The sequence below is a fragment of the Mauremys reevesii genome, linkage group 1, assembly GCF_016161935.1.
Source record: "Mauremys reevesii isolate NIE-2019 linkage group 1, ASM1616193v1, whole genome shotgun sequence".
NCBI lineage: Eukaryota > Metazoa > Chordata > Testudines > Geoemydidae > Mauremys > Mauremys reevesii.
Genome location: NC_052623.1, coordinates 22,027,417 through 22,049,517, shown reverse-complemented (window position 1 = coordinate 22,049,517; position 22,101 = coordinate 22,027,417). Strand labels below are relative to the sequence as shown.

At 49.4% G+C, this 22,101-nt stretch overlaps 1 protein-coding gene across 26 annotated transcripts in view; it reads left to right on the top strand.

The window, feature by feature from the left end:
* The window catches only part of TENM4 (teneurin transmembrane protein 4), a 766,066-nt gene that overhangs the window by 721,194 nt on the left and 22,771 nt on the right, over positions 1-22,101 (top strand). For all 26 annotated transcript variants that reach the window (XM_039490391.1, XM_039490320.1, XM_039490356.1 and 23 more), the window contains 2 exons: positions 12,361-12,533; positions 16,963-17,198. In XM_039490391.1, coding sequence (XP_039346325.1) covers positions 12,361-12,533; positions 16,963-17,198 — 409 coding nt within the window. The remainder of the gene's footprint in view (positions 1-12,360; positions 12,534-16,962; positions 17,199-22,101) is intronic.

The window sequence follows — 22,101 nt, the reverse complement described above, 5'->3', positions numbered from 1 at the left end:
TATTAGGAAAAACTTTTTCACTAGTAGGGTGGTGAAGAACTGGAATGGGTTACCTAGGGAGGTGGTGGAATCTCCTTCCTTAGAGGTTTTTAAGGTCAGGCTTGACAAAGCCCTGGCTGGGATGATTTAGTTGGGTTTGGTCCTGCTTTGAGCAGGGGGTTGGACTAGATGACCTCCTGAGGTCCCTTCCAACCCTGAGATTCTATGAACAATACCAAGGTCTTATATAGCACTTTTCATCCTTCTCAAAGGGAAGTAAGTATCACTATCTCCCTTTTAAAGATGCGGAAACTGAGACACAGAGAGGCAGTGACTTGCCAAGCTTACCCATCAGGCCAGCAGTGGGGCCAGGAACAGAACCCAGGTCTCCTGCACTCTAAGCCACGCAGCCTCCTGTATTGCTTGTCCTGCCTTGAAAGGGGTGGGTGTAAGGGCCTCTGCTAAATCAGCTGATGGGTAATAGGTTAGTTAGGTTCTGTATCCTACATAGCAATATCCCTCAGTGAATCACAGTTCCTATCTCGCCACCTCTTACACCAGTGTTGCTCTCTGGGGAGAGAGACCTTCTAAAAACATTAAACTGTATTACTGGCACGTGAAACCTTAAATGAGAGTGAATAAACGAAGACTCAGCACACCACTTCTACAGGTTGCCGACCCCTGGTCTATATACATCACTGTGCTTATATCAGGGCATGTTTCTCTCATTTAGACAAATCCCATGTTCATTCATAATTGGAAAGTGCTTTGAGATCCAGGGCTTTGGAGATGTGCTCCGGCTCCGCTCCAGCTCCAGGCAAAAACCTGCAGCTCCACTGCTCCCGAGCTGCTCCAGGCTCCGGCTCCGGGCTCTGCTTCAAAGCCCTGTTGAGATCCTCAGATGTAAAACACCCTAGAAGATGAAAGTAATTTAACTGCAAGTTACATAACACTCCAGGAGCCCCAGTGGACATTTCCGCTTTCTAGGCTTTACCTTTACTCCCATCAACAAAAATGATCACCCTATAAGAAAAGAGAAGAGGTGCATTACTGAGAAGCAGGTGGCAGTACTGAGCAGCAGGTGCATACTTGAGTGAAAGTGGAAAGGAACAGCGGATAGGTGCCAGTGTGAGCATGTTGGGTACATGGTGCTGCTTCAAGAGGAAGTTTGAGTGCGTCAGAACCTGGGGACAGCCACTAAGGTCACATCTTACCTTTGACTCAGGTGCAAAGATCAATGGTGGGGGAGGGTCTGGCTGTATTGAACAGTTTCAGCCACCATGCATTTGTTTGCAAGTAGATTTCTCCCTGTACCTGTTGCTAATATTGGGGCAAATCATGGCTCTTATGCCACAATGTGCCCAAGACACAGCTGAGTTGGTGCCAAGTATCAGAGGGGTAGCCGTGTTAGTCTGGTTCTGTAGAAGCAGCAAAGAATCCTGTGGCACCTTATGCTGCAGCTCATGCAGCTCATGCTGCAAAACATCTGTTAGTCTATAAGGTGCCACAGGATTCTTTGCTGCTTCTGAGTTGGTGCAGCACTAGTGTGAGGAGCTGGAGGCAGGATGTGTGGATCTAGCATTGGAGGTGGGTCTGGCGTATGCCATGGAATCCAGCTCCCCAGGGACTCCCAGCAGATCCCAACTCAGATTGGGGAAGGGGGGGGGGTCTGCTGCAGCACCGAACGACTGGCTGTTCCTGCCTACACAGCCAGGGGAGAGGAGCTGTGTGGACTATTGTACTCGGGGACTGCAGAGCCGCTCCATAACCCTTGTAAGGAAGCTAGTCCTTTCCCCCAGCCCACCCAGAAGCCCCCATGCAGCAAGCCTGGTGCTGGGTTTAGCGTTGGGATGGGACTTAGCAGGAGGTTAGCCTGTTTTTTCACCCTTCTCTTCTTTGAGAGAGAAGCTCACTTTGGTGCAGCAAAAAGGCCTATTGCCCTTTGAAGTTTATTGTGACTCTGATTGCCAAGCAACTGCATTAAATACTCACCTTCACGCTGAACCTTCGTCAGTAATAATCGATGGGAAAGGAAGCGAGTCCGGGGAACTGCATCAGGCTAAAAATCTCTCGCCATCCATCTCCTCGAGCCAGAGAGAAGGGATGCTGTATAGTTTGTTGGGTTTTCTTTAGCTTGACCTGAAAGAATTGCTACCAGTCTGGACATAGCTTATGAGTTGTTTTTTTCCAGAAACCAGAGCCTTGTTAATTATTTTTTTTTTTATAAAGTCAGGACTGTAGTAATTATCTTGATTAGCTCATTGTGATGGTATCACTGTATGCTAAATAATTTAATTTCCCCCAGAGCCTAAGTCAATCCTTTCATGCATTATTTAGCCAATATAAGGCTTTTTAGTTCAAGTCTTTTGTCTGCTCAATTAGTTCTCAAGGTCACGTCCTCAGATGCAAACATAGGTGTTTACACATCACTGCAGCAAATGCTTAGGATCAAATTGCCCAGAAACCCCAAACCCATTTGTGCTGCTCACCTACAAGAGGTGACTCACAGACGGGGGGAAAGTGTTCTTAAACCAGATCTTCAGATTGAAGTTAATGGAAATATGCCCATTTACATCAGCTGAATTTTTGGCCTTTACGTTGTAGGGGGATGATGTCTCATAAAGGACTAAAAGTTGCCAAGTCTCACACATGCTCTAAAGAGCAGCTTACAAAAGCATGTTGGATGAAATGCAGAACAAGGCCGTGTGCTGGCCCTCTCCCCAGGAGTGAACTCCACCCTCTGTGAATTAGCAAAGGCCACAACTCCATAACAACAACAGTAACTTTGTAGCTGTAGGTAGGTTTTTTTCATTCACAGGGGCAGAGTTAAGGTTGTTTGCATGTTGGAAAGTGGAAACGCTTCCATATATTAATGTGAGTGAGTTTGGAGCCAAGGTTGGAGTTATAATTGCTTTCTGTTAACCTTCGCTTGTGATTTCCTTGTTTAATGTTTGTTTTTGTGACGTGTATAATTGGGTGTCTAGTTTTGAATTTCATGTGGCACCATTAATGATAAACTAACTTAAGTCGTTTTGTGGAGGAGAACAGCAATATACATTTCCCTGAAATCTTTCATTATGGTCAGTCACCGTGGAAATTCAAACAGTGGTATTCTGCTCCACCTTTGACCACAGTTCCTGGATAGTCTGATGTTCTTCTTACAGTATTCAGCAGTGAAATAGTTAATAATGTTTAAGTTTAAATCAACATTATTAAGCTTCAGAGTTAAAATCTCTTTGTGCTATATAGGGGAGGCCACACTTCTTAAAATAGTGCTGTTGTTTGTGTGTGTCTCAGTCAGATATTGCTGGTGCACGTCACGTGGAGAACACTAGCTAAACACTAGAGACCTTTTTCAAATTCTGACGTTTGGGGCCCTCCAGAGAGGAAATAGAGTGTACCGCTCTGAGTACTGGCTCAATCTATCCCTTGCCTTTGATCCCCAGGTGCCATACAAACATTACCAACTTATTGTGTCTTTTTATATCTATATAAATGCCAAGCAGATTCTTTTCTGTGTGTACAGCTGGAGATGAATGGTTTCATCAGCCACTGACATGCAGCCACCTCTTGAGTGGAAAGCATTAACTATAATCTGTTTAGCACATAACTATAAGCAGTGGTGAGCTTGAGCCGGTTCGCGCGATCCGGTTGTTAAATTTAGCAGCCCTTTTAGAACCGGTTGTTCCAGGACAACCAGTTCTATAAGGGCTTTATTTAACAAAAGCTCCGGCCCAAGCTCACTTCCCCCTCCTCTCCTGCTCCGCCCCCCTTCTCCTCCCCCTCCCCTGCTTCCCGCGAATCAGATGTTCGCGGGAAGCCTGAACAAGCAGCAGGCAGGCAGGCAGGTAAGCTGGGGCGCGGAGGGGAGGGAAGGTGCGGCTGGCTCAGCAGTTCCCAGTCCCAGAGTGCGGCTCCCTCCAGCCTGGTCCTGCCGAGCTCCCCAGCTTCGGCTCCACAGCTCCAGCCCGGCCCCCGCGGAGCCGGTGCTGGTTCTGGCCCCCGCGGTTGCGGTTCCAGCCCGGCTTGGGCCCCGCGGCGCCGGCGCTGGTCCCGGCGCTGCAGTTCCGGCCGGTCCCAGGCGCTGGTGCTGGGCCCGGCCCTGCGGTTGCAGCTGGTGCTGGGCCCGGCCCCGCGGTTGCAGCTCCAGCCGGTCCCGGGCGCCGGCTCTGGCCCAGCTGGTCCCGGGCGCCGGTGCTGGCTCTGGCCCGGCCAGTCCCTGGTGCTGGGCCCGTGCCCTGCAGCTCCAGCCCAGCCCCTGCGGTTGCGGCTCCAGCCCGGGCCCCATGGCGCTGGCACCAGTGCTGGCTCCGGCCCGGCCGGTCCCGGGCACCGGTGCTGGTCCCAGCCCCTGCGGTTGCAGCTCCGGCCCAGCTCGGGACCCGCAGCACCAGTGCCAGTGCTGGTCCTGGCGCCGCAGCTACAGCCCAGCCCGGCTTGGGCCCCATGGCGCTGGTGCTGGTCCCGGCGGAGCGGCTCCAGGCAGCGCTGTAAGAGAGCAGGGAGTGGGTGTTGGAAGAGGGCAGGGAGTTTAGGGGTTGTGTGGGGGTGGATGGGGCGGGCGGTCAGAGTGCAGGGAACAGGGGATTGAATGGGGGCAAGGGTCCTGGGAGGCAGTCAGGAAGGAGCAGGGGTTGGATGGGGTGGCAAGGGGCAGACGGGACAGGGACGGGGGGTGGATCGGGCACGGGTCCCGGGGGCGGGGGGGCTGTCAAGGAATATGGGGGGGTTGGATGGGGCAGGAGTCCCCTGGGGGGGGCATGACCCCCCTCCTGGGGTGAGGAGGAGGGAACCGGTTGTTAGTATTTTGGCAACTCATCACTGACTATAAGCATTGGGCAAGAGAGAATATACCCTCCCATATCACTGAGTATTACAGGGAGCCCTAAATTAGAGCTTCCCCATCCAGGGGCTATTGCTGCTGCAGCAACCTAGAATATGGAGGATTCAAGTCACTTTTGTCCCTTCTCTCTCTGCAATGTCCCTTCTGTGCTCTGCCTCTTGTCAGTCATTTCTACATTAATTATAATATAATTAATTAGACTCTCACCCTTGTTCCTTTAAAGAAGTTATAGTAAAGTGCTGGTGATTGTAGAGATACATAACACTTCTCCTGTGCGCCAGAATAAGTTCTGTGGACATGTTCTGTGCCACAGGGACAGCAGTTCTGGGTACCCGGTACTAAAATATATATTCCTGGGGAATTCTGCACCACTCTGCACGTGCAGAATTCATGGCCCCCAGAGATTTATTTGCTTTCCTGCAAAAAATGACTTTCTGATGGGGAAGCAAAGGGAAGTCGCAAAATCAGTCACTTGACTCTCCCCAACAGTGTGAGCATGTCATTTCAGGCACCCAGAGGAGAGGTAAATCACTGCAGGGGGCAGGGCTGGGGACTCCCCGGCCAGTGGCTCCTATCCTGCACTGGCTCAGCTGCTAGTCCCAGCTGGGCTGGTGGTGGGGAGGACAGGACTTCCTTTTCCCCTGCAAGGAGCAGCTGAGGCCAGCACTGGGTCAGACCCACCCCCAGAAACTTACTCCAGCTGCAGGAAGCTCCGCACTCCCCCCCACCCAGTTCCTGCCCCCATCACTTCTCAACTGTGGAGGGAGGGATCACTGTACAGGGAATCGCTCCCCCATCCACCCAACCCCCATGCATCCAGACCCCCCCCGCCAAGCCCCTTCTCTCCACCCCCAGAATCCCCACACCTGAAGCCCCACCATGCTGAGCCTCACTCATGCATCCAGACATACATACACCTTCCAAGACTAGCCCCCTGCATCTGGACCCCCACCCCTGCACCTGGACCACCCTGATGAGCCCCCCTGCACCCAGACCACCACCCCACTGAGCCGCACTGCTCTAGCACCTGGACCCCTCCACTGAGTCCCTCACACACACATACTCCTGCCTGAGCCCCATTCTTCCACGTCCAGATCCCCTCTCCCTGCTGAGCCCTAACCACCTTCACCTGGTCCCCCCTGCCAAGTCTCACTGCCCCTGCACCTGGAACCCCCCCATCAAGCCTCTGTGCATGAATACGCCCCCTGCACCCACACCATGTGCACCCTGCACTGAGCCATGTGCACCCAGATTGCCCCATACAGAACCCTCTAACCCCATACCTGGATCCCGCCACGCTAAACTCCTTCACATTTGGAATTGTGCCAGGCTGAGCCTGCCTGCCCACACTTGGTGTGCCTGGCATAGAGTTGCCTGGTGTCCAGTTTTCAACCGGAACACCTGAAAAGGGACACTGGCAGCTCCGGTCAGCAGTGTTACAAGTCTGGTCTAAGATAGGCTCCCCACCTGGCTCCGTGAGGCTCCCTGGAAGCAGCAACAACATGTCCCTCGGCTCCTAGGCAGAAGCGCGGCCATGGGGGCTGCCCCCGCCCCGAGTGCTGGCTCTGCAGCTCCCATTGGCCGGGAACTGCAGCCAATGGGAGTTGCGGGGGTGACACTTGGCAGCATGCAGAGCTGCCTGGCTGCCCTGCACCTTGGAGCTAGGGAGCTGCCCAAGGTAAGCACCACCTGCACCTCTCATCTCCTTCCGTTCCCCAACCCCTGCCCCAGCTCAGAACCCCCTCCCACACCTCAAACCCCTCAGCCCAAGCCGAGGGCCCCCTTCTGCACCCCAGAACCCGCACCCCCAGCTGAAGCCCTCAATCCCCTGCACCTCAACCCTCTGCCCCACCCCAGAGCCTCCTCCCGCACCCTGAACCCTTCATTTTTGGCCCCACACCCAGCCCAGAGCCGGTATCCCCTCCCACACCCCAACCCCCTGCCCCAGCCCAGAGCCCCCTCCCATGTCCTGAACCCCTCATTTCTGGCCCCAGCCCAGAGTCCGCACCCCCAGCCAAAGCCCTCACCCCCTCCCGCATCCCAACCCTCTGCCCCAGCCCGGTGAAAATGAGCGAGTGAGGGTGGAGGAGAGTAAGCGACACAGGAAGGGGAGCTGGAGTGAGTGGGGGTGGGGCCTCAGGGAAGGGGCGGGACAAGTGCAAAGCCTCATGGAAGGGGCGAGGCGGGGGGCGGGGCAAGCATGTTCAGTTTTGAGCAGTTAGAAAGCTGGCAGCCCTAGCCTTGCATGAAGGGACAGGGCCCTGGGGACCCTTGCGCTATCTCAGGGTCAGGTGCAGTCTCACTGCCGAGTCCCTGTCCCGGGGCGTGGGCTACAGGGTGATGGCCCATCTCTGTGCCGGTAGAGGCCTGTGCTCCCCACTGCCATCTTGGAGCCTCCACATTTACTTATTGACAAATAAAATGTACAGAATTTTAAAATATTGTGCTCAGATATTTTTGTGTGTGTGCGTGCAGAATCCCCTCAGGATTAAATACGGGGAGTTGTTAATGTTGTAAGAATAGTCAGAGATCACAGTTCAGACACATCAAAGTTGTTAATTGTTTGACGCCTGCATGATTTTAACATTCAGTGAGTAATGGATATATTTTGGCTCCTCTTTTCTGTTGGCCATTTGGGGAGCTGGCATGTAATAATAATAATCGGGTGGGATATATTGATTTTGTTTTCAGGCAGTTTTTAAGGAGCAGGATAGCTTTCGTGTATGTAAAATATATGGGTAGTTCAATAGGGTTTTTATATATTTAAAACTTCGTTAAATATTGTTTGGAAAGTTGTGAAGAGGCTAGACTTTGTGGAATGTATAAACATACACAAAATATAGTTTGTGAGGTGCATTGAGAGTCTTTGGCACTAAATGTAACATTAGCATGGTGTATTTTTCCAACCTATTTGACTGCTAGTTTGCAAAAGTTGATGAAATGGGAAAAATCTAAGATGAGGAAGCCTCAGGAATCCTGGAACAAGCTGACTTTCTGAATAGACAGTACTTGTGACCCTGCTTTGATTCCCAGGGATCACGCTTCTATACAGCAGTAATGTGATAAATGAAAGCTCTGAATGTTTACAAGCTAACAATTAGGCCTCGTAAGCACCAAATACCATTTTAATTCTGTGCATTGAACCTTAGCTAAATACATTTCCAATTGGGAATGGATGGCAACAGCTTCCTTTGCCGGCCTAATAATTGTCACTGTAATTGTAAAAACCGAGTCTTTGCAGTTGGTTTGAAAAGGAGGCAGCAGCTGCATTCTCAGGTGATGAATTCATTGTTCTGAGTGCTGCTGTGCTCATTCCCGTGTTGCAGAATTTCCTTAATTCTGGTGCTTTTGTAGCACACGAAAAGTCTTAGGGTGTGATGAAAACTGGGCCACCTCTAAATCCTTAGATTATGGAAACAGGTCTATGCAGCTTAGCTTTGAAATGAATTGACTGGAGGAGATTTATCTTACTACAAATACCAGGACACACCTGCAGCTACATGAGAGCCTGTCACCTGGCCTTCCTCTCGGAGCTGGGAATGTGTCAGATAAATGACTTTGTGGAGGCGGAGGTGAAAAGAGATGAAACATCCATGTCATTCACTTTGACTTGTTAAAACTTATTATCTATTCAGAAACACGGAGATCTTAAAGTCAGGGGGACCCATGGGGTCGGGGTTTATAATAAACAGCATCGTATATGTACCATGCACTCTAATCCAAGACAAAAGGGCAAAGTGCTCCAGTCATAAGCAAAATATATTATGAGAAAGGAGGAAAAGAAATGTGCCATGAGAAAAATACTTTGTGTCCAAATGGGGATGTCGGTCATAACTCACATTTATATTGAGCCTTCTCTTGTGTTGCTATCCGAGTGCTAAAAGGCTTTTGTTTGGACATGAATTTTTTACACTTCATCTGCCACTAATTAAAAATAATAATAAAAATGTTAATAGTGCAGTTGCGCTACCTTTTCACATTCCCCTCCGTCGGATGTGACCTTTTAACAGCTGCGAATAGGTGAGATATCACCCCTAGAGTAAACTAGTACCATACCCACATCGGTTCCTAATGCAGATGGGATGGAGGTGGAATAGTCATTTAGAATACTTAAAATGCAGATGTTTCAAGTTAGCTCTAATTCTCAACCCCAAATTCCTCTCCTGGCTCTTGGGTGACATTCACCACCATAGCTGTGGTGTTATATTAAGCTGCATGTGTGACATTTTATTTAAATTATGTTTAGTTTTTTTATTCTGATGTAAATCTAATAACCTGTATAAAGCTGTAGGTGCCCTAACATCTAAGATTTGCATATATGCAAATTAGCTCTCACACACACACACACACACACACACCCTCATACCTATATTTCTATATGTATGAGCTACTTTGTGTACATGTAAATTATTTGAAGACTTCCAAATCCTCCTGCCCCAAGCAGAAGCAGGGCCAGGATGTATAGCTGCACAGAACTTGGCCTCTGTCATTGAGCTAGATGAGATGAAAGGGAGTCTGGTGGCACATGAACGGGTGAGTGCTAGCAGGTGTCTGAGATGCGCAGATGGGTGGGAACTGGATGGTGCTTGTGGCTGGTGGTTGGCTGAGTGCTGAAAAGTGTCTAAGGGTGCTGGATAGATGGTGGAGTTGAGGGAGTCTGGAATTGCTGATGGGCGTCTGAGGGGCTGGAAGGAGCTCGGTGTAAAGCTGGTGATTTAGGGTAGGTCTATACTTACAGTGGTGTGTACAGTACAGACACTGCATGCCCAGCTAGCACAGGTATAAATAGCCGTGTGTACAGCAAGGCACATGTCTGATGCCTAGGACATATACCCTACATGGCTCTCTTCATGTCCATGCAGTGCCTCCTAGATATTGTTGAGTTCTGCAAAATGACTCAGCTTCCGGGAGGTCTTTGTGCCTTCAACATTGTTGATAAGAATGCTGTGGCTTGGCTTGACCGGATTGAATACGCTGAATATAGGGCCTCCTCTTTTGTCTACACACTATTTTTAGCAGTATAGTGCTGGAGCCTTTCCCCTCTGCAGTGAAAGACTCTGGAAGTGGAGAAAGGCTCCGGCAGGGGAGAAGCAGCGAATAAAGGCCTTCCACTGTGGTGGGTAGCTCCACACCACAGTGCGTGTGGACGTAGCCTGCTTTTCACTGCTGCATGTGTTACACACCACTACCTGTGTAACCAAGAGTAGGCAAGGTCTTAGTGAGGGTGCTGGTAGGAAAGCTGTTGTCTGGAGGGCAGTTTGTGGGGAGCTGGAAAGTAAACTGGGGCTGAAAGACTTTGTGAGGTTTATTTTGAATGTGTAAGTGGGACTTGTGGTATATGGGACTTTTGCTGGCTCTCTGCATGGAGCTGAATGTCATTCATAGAATCTCAGGGTTGGAAGGGACCTCAGGAGGCCAACTAGTCCAACCCCCTGCTCAGAGCAGGACCAAACCCAACTAAATCATCCCAGCCAGGGCTTTGTCAGGCCTGATCTTCAAAGCCTCTAAGGAAGGAGATTCCACCACCTCCCTAGGTAACCCATCCCAGAGCTTCACCATCCTCCTAGTGAAAAAGTTTTTCCTAATATCCAACCTAAACCTTCCCCACTGCAACATGAGACCATTACTCGTTCACTTAGGATCAATCATAGTGCTCTTAGGACTTGGGTGAAATAGCAATGGACTTCAGTGAGGTTACTAGCCCCATAGTAAGAGAACAGGGATGTATCAGACCAACATCTCATGTTTTTATATGTGACTTGACTCTTTAGCACCATCCTTGCCCTGAGGTTGTTAATGCTCCAGGTCTTACTGTTGGGTTCAGAGACAGAAGTTCCCAGAAGTTTGGGTGGCAGAGCGGCGGGAGTGGATCTGAGCTCATCACTACTCTTAGGGTGGCACTCTGTGTAAATACTGGTGTCAATATAAAAAGCGCTTGTGTTGTTATGTAACACACCATTGGGGACAGTGATCAGTGATGTGCTTCTTCCATGGGACAAAGGCACTAAATAATGTCCCTTGTTCACGGCCGCTGCAGGTGGCGTAAGGATATCTGCTGGGACTCAGCTGATGTATGAAGTTACATAATGTTTTCAAGTAGGAGGCTCACAAATATCCTTACAGGAGGTACAGTGACACCTAGCAACCAAAAAGCTTGAGTTCCCGTCGCAGTGCAGACAAACCAACAACTAATGAGCAAAGAAAGTTACTCTGTATTCAGAGCACTTTATTTGACTTCCAGCTTTAAAAAAAAAAAAAGCAATGCAGACTAAATCCTGTGCTCCTAAAGTCACTTGGAAAGGCTTAACTGGTCTATGCCAAACTTAAAAAAACTGTCCTGAATTTATTCTCTTTTCCCCTCTCTTTTCACAACAAGCTGATCAATTAGCAGGGCATTGTGCCCAGCTCTCCAAGTGTGAATAATTCCATGACTGAGAGTGTGACATAACTGTGGGCCAGACTCTCCTTCTCACCCAGGGGATGGGAAGACCATAATGTACTTAGACCTTGGCTCCAGAGACTCCGGCTGAGGCCCAGAATGTAGGGAAGGTGGCCAGTTACCACTTTTACTCACTTTCATTTATTCTAAGTATTTAAGTTGGTTAAAAATAATCACATCCTTAAAGATGAGGGGCCAACTCCATCCCTTAGGTGTAAGCAGACACCACCCCACTGACTTCAGTGAAATGGCAGCCACTTGCCCCGGGGTCGAATTTGGCCCATTCATGATTGGTGTCCCATGGAACATAAGTGAATTTGGGCCTGCCGGTGTGAAATAGTGGGGGAAGATGCATTTGGGGGTGAGCACTTTGTTCTGTCATTGTTAGGGCCTCAGATAGCATGGTGATGGGCATGGCCTTAGCAACAACTCCATGGCCTCTCTCAGGCTTCTGCTCTGGTGGATAGTGCTGCTGGGACACTTTCCCCTCTTCTTGGATCTTTGAGGGTGGGGGACATTCTGTCATTATATTATCTAGTTGCTGTCATGCTTTAGTGGGTGGGGGTGGGATGGCTTAAGCCCCATTTATCATTGGTTATTTTTGGTGTGGGGGAGGGCAGGATTCTTACTCCTTCTCCCGGTCCGCTTCCATGACCCCATTGCTGTAGTATCTCCTCAGTGTGCCCAAGGGCTCTAGGGAATTGTGCCACTTTGGTTTCCCATTGCTCTCCACTCCCAGCTTACACTTGGGAAAATCCTGCTTTAGGACGCTCTTCTCCTCAGGGAATAGTCCCCTTGCTACCTCCCTGCTTTGAGCTCATTCTCTGGCAGAGGGACCTGCTTGGGCAATGTCATGATGGAAGGGGCTGGTGGTGTATGGTCCCTCTTTGAGTTATTGAGCCAAACCTGCACTCCTTTAACGCAAGCAAAACTCCCAGTGGAGCCAGTGGGGATCCTGGGAGCCAGGTAAATCAGCAGGAACTTTGCCGCAGTAGAATCTGTGTAAGGGCTTCAGGATGTGGCCTGTTCTTCATAGGGCAGCACGTCGGTCCCCCTCCCTCTGTTCATGGTACTGATCTCGCTCCGTCCTCCTTTTCAGGTATGACAGCTTTGGCCGCTTGACCAACGTCACCTTCCCCACAGGCCAAGTCAGCAGCTTCCGCAGCGATACCGACAGCTCCGTGCACGTCCAGGTAGAAACCTCCAGCAAGGACGACGTTACCATAACAACCAATCTGTCTGCGTCAGGCGCCTTCTACACCCTCCTGCAAGGTGAGCCCGGGGACCGCCCCTACCCCACGTTCAGCTGCACGCCAAGGATTACACAGCCGGAAACAGACATCTTAATTATCCCAGCACCAGAAAAACCTTCCGCCCAGCGCCCTGCGCACCCACTCCCACCCACTTAACAAAGCAATAGGAAACATTACAGGGCTCGCTGTCAGTTCTGCAGCTGTTTTCTACTTGGTTCTCAGTTGGTTGCCTAGCTGGGCAATGCTATACTCCCTCGTCATTGCCATTATTATTCAAACCCAGGGGCTAGCTAAACCTGACCGCTCCTCTGGTAGACCCTGTTACTTCACTATTTTAATGGCTTCCCACTTAGAGTCACTGTGTCCCCCTGCCAGAGCAGGTTTCAATTAAGGAAGCTGTGTATTGGGGATTGTCATTCTTTGTGCAATTTGCACTGAGCACCCTCCAGGGAAATGACCAGTACACAGTCCCTGCCCCCGAGAGTCTGTGTAAGACGTGGAGGGGGGCAGCAGGAAGGAGGAGTGAGTGATGAGGGGATGTGTGCAAGGTGGGAAGTTAGCACAATCATTGCTGCATGTGCTGGGCCAGATCCGCAGCTGGTGTAAATCGGCACAGCTCTGCTGACTTTGCTTGGAGGGACAGGAGGGAGGGGTAAGGTTAGGGAAGTAGGAGGCGGAAGAAAGAGGTGGCAAGGCAAGGGAGTAGAGAGAGAAGGAAGGATGAGGTGGGGCACTGTGGTGGGAGCAGAAGTTACATTCCAGAAATGCTTGTAGATGTCAAGAGTTTTCTTAGGGCTGAGGATCTGAAGCTTAGCCCGGCTCCCTGGGGGTCAGGGCCGTGCTCAGTCTCGGCCCCTGGGGGCTAGCAAGCCCTCTGCATTCCCCACTCCCCGCTGGCTCGGGTGAAGGGCCAGCAGGCTCTGTCTCACCCTACTCTGCGAACTCCTGCTCTGTGCCCAGTGAAGATGCTTGTGGTCAAATACAAGTTTTCACCTTTGTATGGAAAGAGATGTCTCCGTCAGACCCAGTCAGCCCAGGAGTCACGTGTATGCTGGTTCCTTAAAAACCAGCTCTCTGGGTGGTTAATTTCCTCTGTTTTCTATAGTTAAAGGTAAACTCCTGCATAGGAAACAGCTTCCTGTGTCTGTGAGCACCTTCCCTGGCCACTGAGAAAGCAGTCTGGGGCTCAGGCCTCATCAGGCTGTACCTTCCATTGCCCTAGGGAATAGCCGGTGTACGGCGACTTTTCCTTGTGCACCACAGAGCACAAACCAACTGAAACTCTAACTAGCCCAGCCAAAAATCCACGCATTAAGATGTCTGGCAAATACTCAGATGTGAGGTTGGCTTCACCTCAGGAACCTAATTAAGCAACAGAACCCGCTGTTGGGGGCTCTTTAGTGAGATAATTGACTGCGATGTGATTTATGCCTCCCGAGCCAAAGGCCAATAAACTGCCCAATAAATCTCACTGTGGCATCCCCCAACAACACGGGACAAGGCAGGACAAAAGGCCATTTTTAATAGTTTGAAATGACAGACGGTGTTTTTAGTTCACAGAACGGATTGAGCGGGGAAATGAGCTTTTCCCAAATGAAGTGAACTTTCTGGTACGTTAGCTTTCCTGCAGAGTCTGAAGGGTGTGTGCAGTCCCCTCAGGAACAAATCCCCATTAGCCGTGTTTGCAAGGACCACCTACAGAGCAATTCTAGGCCAGGGCACAGTTGGGCAGCCTACTTTAAAAGATGCAACAATACTTTTCCCTGGCTCAGCCAGAACTGGCTTTCTGCCAGGGGACAGAAAAGAGGCTTCAGGAAGAAATTGTTAGCGAGAACGAGTCTGAACGTTGGCCCATAAACCAAGCGCGTTAGCCTGCCAGGTGCCTACACACTCAGCTAACTCACAGCGTGGAGTGAGATTATATGGTAGAGGTGGTGTTATGCCTTCGGCCCAGGGGTCTCCCAGGTAGAGACCACAGAAAATTCCAAACCAGCTAGTGCTCAGAGGGGGAACCACACATTGGGGGGGGAGGGATAGCTCAGTGGTTTGAGCATTGGCCTGCTAAACCCAGGGTTGTGAGTTCAAAGGCAGGGGCTGGACAGTGATAGAGAGAGCAGCACAGGGGTGGCCGAACAGCGTTTCTGGAGTATGCCGTGTGCAGATCAACCAGCGCTTGGCTGAGGAGCAGCAGCAATTGACTGTTTGCCACTCCACAATAGTGGCTCTGGGGGTTTTAAGACTGTCTCTCCCTCTCAGTGGTTGTTCAGGAGAGAACATACGATACTGACAGAACTCTTAGCATGAGCCCTGGTGCAGAGCTTCATGATGAGCCCCAAACTGGCTTTGAACCTTTCAAGAAACCCGGACTGAGCTCTGAGCAGACTCAGGCTGAACCAAACGCAAAACTGGGCTGATATACGGTTTGATGCAGGACTCAGTGTGACACTGAGCAGAACCAAAACTCACACTGAGGCTGGCATAAAACCCTGCTCACAAAGACAGCTGGATTTCACAAAGCTCCAGGGGAAAGCCCTCTTGCTAGCTCTAGGGGAGAGTCTCCATCAGGGTAAATGGTGGAGGTAGAAGGTCCAGAGTTTTATTCTCCGGGCTGTGTGCTACTGATGACCATGCTCTTGGGGTTGGATGCACCAGTGGATGCTGCTAATGTGGTGCAGGGCAAACATACGGTGTCCTGAGTTTCCCATGGACGGCGTCCCCATCTGTGCAGTGTAAAGCTGCCAGAGGTAGCTCTATCACTTCCTGCACCAGAACCCCCCCATCCTGGTGAGGAGGAGGGGGGATGTCGGATGTGAGGAGGGCAGAGGAGCGGAGTGAGTCTCTGCTATGCCTGATTCTCCACTGGCATAAGTTAAATTTGCTGTGCTGCAGCTCTTATGCCACGTCTGGGCAGCTGAGAATCAGGGAGCCCTAGCCAGTCCCCTGACAGGCCTACCTCTCCAGTGCCCCTGGGGTCTCAAGGTGTCGGTGTTTGCGGGCCGGATCCAGAGCCTGTTGAAGGTCAGTGGCTTTAACTGTGCCATTTGGATATTCAAAGGGCTTTGGATCTGCAGTCCTGGATCACTGCAGTATTGGATACGCACTGAAATTCCAGTGTCACTGCAGTAATCGTGTCAGTCTGTCGCTTAGTTATCTGCATGCATTTGGCTTATCTGGTTCAGCTGAGATCATTGGAAACCTCCATTTGGCTACGGAGGGCACTGGATCAGGCCCATAATGAAAGAGACCAGCCAGCTTTAGGCTTCCTCCTAACTGTATCCAGTTGTGCCATTTGCCAATATATCCTAGCCTGAGGAGAGATGATAATTCTGCTCTGACCTGCTTTCCCCTCGAGCTGCAGGAGAGCAGCTAGTGAACAAATGTAACTTGCTTCAAAATGGAAAAACAGTTTTCATTAATTTTTTAAGGAATTTTTGTATTCACAATTAGGTATTTACAGCAGCCAGGGAGACAGAGATGGTAGCATTCCCCAGCCTCCAAAGGAGCTGCAGAGCTGGCGTGTGCTGCATAATGGGTTTTGAGCAATGCTTTCCCACTGAGTGGAGCCCAAACCCTCCAAAGGCTTCTCCACTAGGTGCTTGGAAACTCTGAATTTTGACTGATGGTGGTTCTGCTTGGTTTTCTCCTGGCGGAGCCTGGGGAGGGAAGGCAGGAATATTGCCCTTCCCCTTCACTTCTGAACTGATGGGGTTTGAGTCATGAAATCTGTAGATCTCCTAAGATCCCTTTCAGGATCCACTGGAGGCCATATGGAAGCCCTGTGCCTGTGCACTCGCCTGACCCACAGTTCCCACAGCAACTGTTGGTCCCTCAGAATCCTCTTTCAAGGTAGCCAGGAGCATGTCATTGGGAAAGCAGTTAGCACTGAGTTACAGTGAGAATCCCCACCGCTTGGGGTGGTGGAACAAGGCTGAGGAGAGCAGCTGGCTCCACTTGCAGAACCTGGTCTCCACCAAAGGGGGTTATAAGACTTAATATAACAGACATATTTTCAATAATGACATATCTGTGTATAGATAAATAGAGACAGATGTTTCAGGATTTTTTTAGGATGTAAAGTTATGAACAGTGGACACACATGAGCTTCAGAAGGGATAGAATTCAGGACCTTCAGCAGCAAAATCCCACCCACCCACTATGTGAGCTAAAGGAGTAACTCATACTATGCCAGAGTATTACACATTATTCCCCTGTAGTCTTGTTTAACCCACATAACAGTTTTTGTGCAAGTGTGTGCAGTCCACAAAGTAAAACTTTCTCTAGACTTGAAAGAGAAATGGACAATTCCCAAACAGACATTAATGGTGAACAATAAAGGTGAGTGTTAAAAGTCATCAAAAAGCTTGGCAATAACTCAGGTAAGGAAAATAATTAAATATGGGTTTCTGTCATCTATCACTGGCTTGAGCCCATCTCTTATCTTTCTCCAGACCAAGTCCGAAACAGCTACTACATCGGTGCTGATGGCTCTCTCAGGCTGATGCTTGCTAACGGCATGGAGGTAGCACTGCAGACGGAGCCCCACCTGCTGGCTGGCACCGTGAACCCGACGGTGGGGAAGAGGAACGTGACCCTGCCCATCGACAATGGCCTCAATCTGGTTGAGTGGAGGCAGCGGAAGGAGCAAGCTAGAGGGCAGGTTACCGTCTTTGGACGCAGGCTGAGGGTGAGCAACAGGCAGTGTGGGCGACACTTGATTTTATCTTTCAGGCATACTCAGTCTCATGGTAGAGAGGGGCAGGGCCCAGTTGCAATGAATATAATGGGGATTTTTTCTTGAGCCTGGAAGATGGACAGACCCTGTAGTTCTACCTGTGTCCCTAGCTGAGACAGCCTTTGTTACATCTCCCTATGTCCTGGCTGAGCTGTCATGGATGGCACTGCAAGTTCCCCTGCAGGTCCTGGGGATTATGGGAAATGCCACACATCCAAACCATACATAACGGGAACGCAGGTGCACAAAGCTGCACGTGTCTTTCCAGTTGCACTAGTCACTTGGATTGAACATAAGTCTGAGGGAGGGCAGTTTGTAAACCTCATTGCTCATTCAACGTGCTGTCTCTGAAAATCTTCCTGTTTCCTTAAATTTGCCACTCTGCTGAGGAGCTGAGTCTGTGGGATGCTGGGAACGTGCGTTTGCGCGCCTATGGAGAATGCCATGCACACTAAAAGCCCATCTTCTAACTCTTGTTCTCCCTTTCCGGGGGGGCGCAGAATTTCTGTGCTTGTGAATGACATGTTTGGAAAACACAGCCGTGCACAGAACAGTGTATTTTATGTGCTAGTAAGAGCCTCTTAGAGATCTACCCCAATAAGCCTGTAATTCTGTTGCTGATTGCTGATGAAGCTGTAATAATAATATTGACTGCCCAGCCGTATGAGCTGCCACTCCTGGAGTCGAGGGCTCTGAGGAGCTCAGGGGTAGTGCTCAGCACTTGGCAGGATCAGACCTTCTGAGAGTGATGCTCAGTGTTGGTTAATGTCACTTGAGAGCTGGGATTCGAGCAGTTATTTCTGCACACTTGGGCTAGACAGTAAATAATAACGCCCAGGGTCTCAGAATATAAATGTTCTGCTCCTTGCTTCCCTTCCTCCCCTCTTTCCTGCTGTGTGCCCCTTGCCACTCCTGGGTCATTTCTGCTCTTCACTCAAATGAACACACACTTGTTGTACACTCTATCTGTATAACCTCAGCCACTCCTGACCTCGGCCTCCAACATGAACATTACCACAGACCGTTCAGTTTCCTTCATTACCAAGAGAGAAAATTTTTGCAAGCAGAAGTCACTGGGAGCTGGGCATGTGCATCTGAACCCCCCTCATCAGAAGCTGCTTTTATGCATGTGGATCAGTTGGCTCAAATTTTCTTTTTCCATGTAATACAGAATGAAATTACCAAACAAGCTGTACTCTAAAGGATAGACAGGCTTGCAAAACCTGCAGCTGGGTAAAAGCCTTTTAGGGTTCAAAGCAGCTTTCACTGATTTCTGCCCCATCCTGGCTAATATCCATTGATGGACCTATCCTCCATGAACTTATCTAGTTCTTTTTGTTATGCTCTCTCCTGTCAGCATAGAGCATCTTCACCAGACGTGCTGCAACGGCGCAGCTGCATCGGTACAGCTGGGCTGCTGCAGCGCTATATACGTAGACACCCCCTAAATCTCTGCTTCCCTCCTTCTGTTTTCTTCCTTTGTTCATGAAAGGCCAACAAGTGGGAGAGGAAAGTGTGTGGCTGGTGGATCTGTGGGCGGGAAATGTGACACTAACATGTTTGCTGCCATCACATTGATCGCTCTGCTTTGTACGTTCCATCCCTGTCGTCTACCTGTTGTCTGTCTGTCTCTACTTAGATGGAAGCACTTGGGGGTAGGGATTGTCTATTACTCTGTAAAGTGTCCAGCTCAACAGAGCCCCCTTCTTAGTTGGTCCCTTGGTGCTACCATAATAAATAATATGTTGATCCATGACCTATAACAGCCAGCGTATTGAGGGTGCAGGCTGCATGGTGCAACCGTAGGCACAGACTAGTTGATCTACCCCTTTGTAAGCCTGTGGAAGGAAGAGCGAAGGAATCTATCCACCAGGGATCCTGTATATTCGGGCTTTGCACAGGGGAGAGGATGTGGCCCTTAACACGTGTTAATTTTCAGCTTCACTGATCCACTGCGGGTAACAGTGTTTGTCAGCCTTCTTCGTAGTTCCAGCTTTGCTGACCTGGCTGTTTGCTGCATCAGTCTGCAGCCCTTGCAGCAAACTTTTATCTTTACATGTCCTGCACGGACTTGATGAAAGCTTCCATGCTCTAATTGGCCCTATCGGCGCAACGGATTGATGGCCTTGCTGGTTGGCTGGCTGCAAATTCCACTCCGCCAGTAACAAATGGCAGTGCGCAGGCTCCGTCCCAAATTGGAGTGTTAGCTAGAACACTGCTCCTGATAATGTAGCTCATTTTTTTTCCTTTTTACGAGCATGAACTTTTTAATAAAGAAGAATGTAAAATAATCTCTGGCGGTGGAGCACGTGGGATGGCTGACAATTACAGAGCTGTCTGCTTAATCAGTTTTATTTATTTAACCAGGGAAGCACCCATTGAGAACAGTCTCATATTCACCAGGATGCTGGCTGCAAGATAGCAGCCACGGAAACATTAGTTGTCACAACACTACCTCCCATCACAGCCTGCGTTACTGCAGAGATCTCGGAGATGATGTTGCTAACCATTACCGAACAATTAAAGCATTCTAACCTCGTCCCCAGAATATCTATAAAGAGAGCAAGCCCAGACTCGGGCACACCGATAACCACAGCTTATTTGCCATGGGAATTCCATGCAAGCAATATTTTTTCTCTGTGCAGTTGTGTTCAGTCAACCTCTGGGGATGGAGCTCTGATCACAGACGTGCCATTTGCACTCGTATAGTTAAGGTTGCCTCTGCGTTTTCATTGTGAATCCTCATTTTCAGGGCTTTATAACTCACATGCAAAGGCCGGCTCCAGAGGAAGTCGATGCGCATTACTTTGATAATATTTTTAGCTACGGGAGCCCAAAAAGAAGGTTAGAAGTAAATGCTGGTAATGAGTGACACTGCGATTCCAAAGCAGGCTCACCTGTTTTATCAGTCTATTCTGGGATGCGAGCCTGGGTTTTATGTTAGTGTCCCTCATATTAACTGGAGGAAATTTAATTATGTATAAAGGTGGGAAGAGTATATTTTGGATTTCAATTTAGGGTCTGCCCACCTACAGCTCAGTCCTGAAGACTCTGGTTAAGTACATGGGACCAGATTTTAAAGGTAGTTGTGTGCCGAACTCCCATTGATTTAAGTAAGAGTTAGTTGCCTTAATACCTTTAAAAATCTGTCCCATGGTCAAGTGCTTTGATGGGCCACAGCATTCAGAATCGTTCAGGGTCAAGCTCACAGGACAGAGAGTTGGCACAAGATTTAGATTTATAAATCTAAGGAAATAACATGTTGTTACTGGGCCAGATCTAGAGGTCTGTATTTGGTCCTTAGTTGGGCAAACGTCCATTGAAGCTAATGGGATGTTGCCTGTGTAAAGACTTACGGCACTGGTGGGCAACCCGCGGACCGCACATGGCCCGTCAAGGTAATTAGGGTAATCCACTGGTGGGCCGCGAGACAGTGTTTACATTGACCGTCTGCAGGCACAGCTGCCCACAGCTCCCAGTGGCCGCGGTTCACCCGTCCTGGCCAATGGGAGCTGCGGGAAGCGGAGGCTGGGCTTTTGGCTGATTTCCCGTTTCTCCCATTACCCATTTACAGTCTATTTTAAACACCGCTGCACATTTAATTGTAGCATTATCTACCTTGGTTCCACATTAGCCCCGTCTTTTCCTCAAGTCAGACCCTCCATTACCTTTGTTATCCATCACCTTGGTGTCGTCATCAACACTGCCCTCTCTTCCTCCTATAACTTCTTTATCTGTAGATCTTCATCTTCCGCCTGCACTCGCACACCCCTGCCTCAGCTCCATCTTTGCCCATCCATGCCTTTTACTTTCCCTCACCTCAGCTAGTGAGAGTCTCTCCTTTGCCCTCCCTGAGTCCCAGTTCTCCACACTCCATCATGTGCAGAACACGCCCCACCTTCTCACACAAAAGCACTATCACATCATTTCCTTCTTCAGTCAACTCTTCTCTACCCTGTGCATTTCACGATCCCCTTTAAAACTTCCCTTCTGCTTCTGAGAACCATGCATAGACTATCTCCAGCCTGCTTCATAGTTCTAGTCTCTTTCTCCTCTGTCCTCTCTGGCACTGGCCTTCTCTGCTTAATGCCATGCAGCATTGTCCCTGCTCGTGCACTCTCTCACTGTTTGGAAACGCCTTCCTGTAGTTCCCACTCCTGCATTTCAAATTTCGATTGACACACTGTCTCTTGTCTCCTTTTGCCTAGACGAAATAATTTCTCTTCTCTCTACTGTTAGCTGTTTAACTCTGTATTCCCTCCCAAAAACCACAGGGAATTCAGAAGTGTACTGAAAAGTAACAGTCCAAGATCAAACCTAGGTCAGGGCTGAGAACTATATCTCATTCAATTTTGGAGTCCTGATTTTATCCAGAGTAGGATGGAAGAACTGTCCCTACCAGCCAGCTCTCAATGTGTGTATTTTTTGTTTTTGCACAATGCTTAGATACAACAATAATGTGGCTTTATAAATTCGTAGACACACATAGCTAAACAGTAGTGTATTATCCGTTATTATCTGTAGTTCTTTGGGATACAATCTCTGAACAAAAATACATTTTTCCTTTTACCTTTGAAATATATATGATCTGGCCTTCAACTGAAAGTGCAAAGGGAATTGAGGCCATAGGAATGTAATTACCCATGGTGGGATTGGCAAGAACATTGGGGTTAACAATCCCCACTCTTGTTGGCAATAGGGTCATGAGGTCTTTAATGACTACAGATGGTCAGGGCCTCCATATTACATTTCATAGGAAAGCCTGTACCACCAGTTGATTCAGGACTGACTCCAGGGACGAGTTGTACCTAATGAATTGTCCACACTGTTCCTTGCAGCGTCTGCAACCACGATG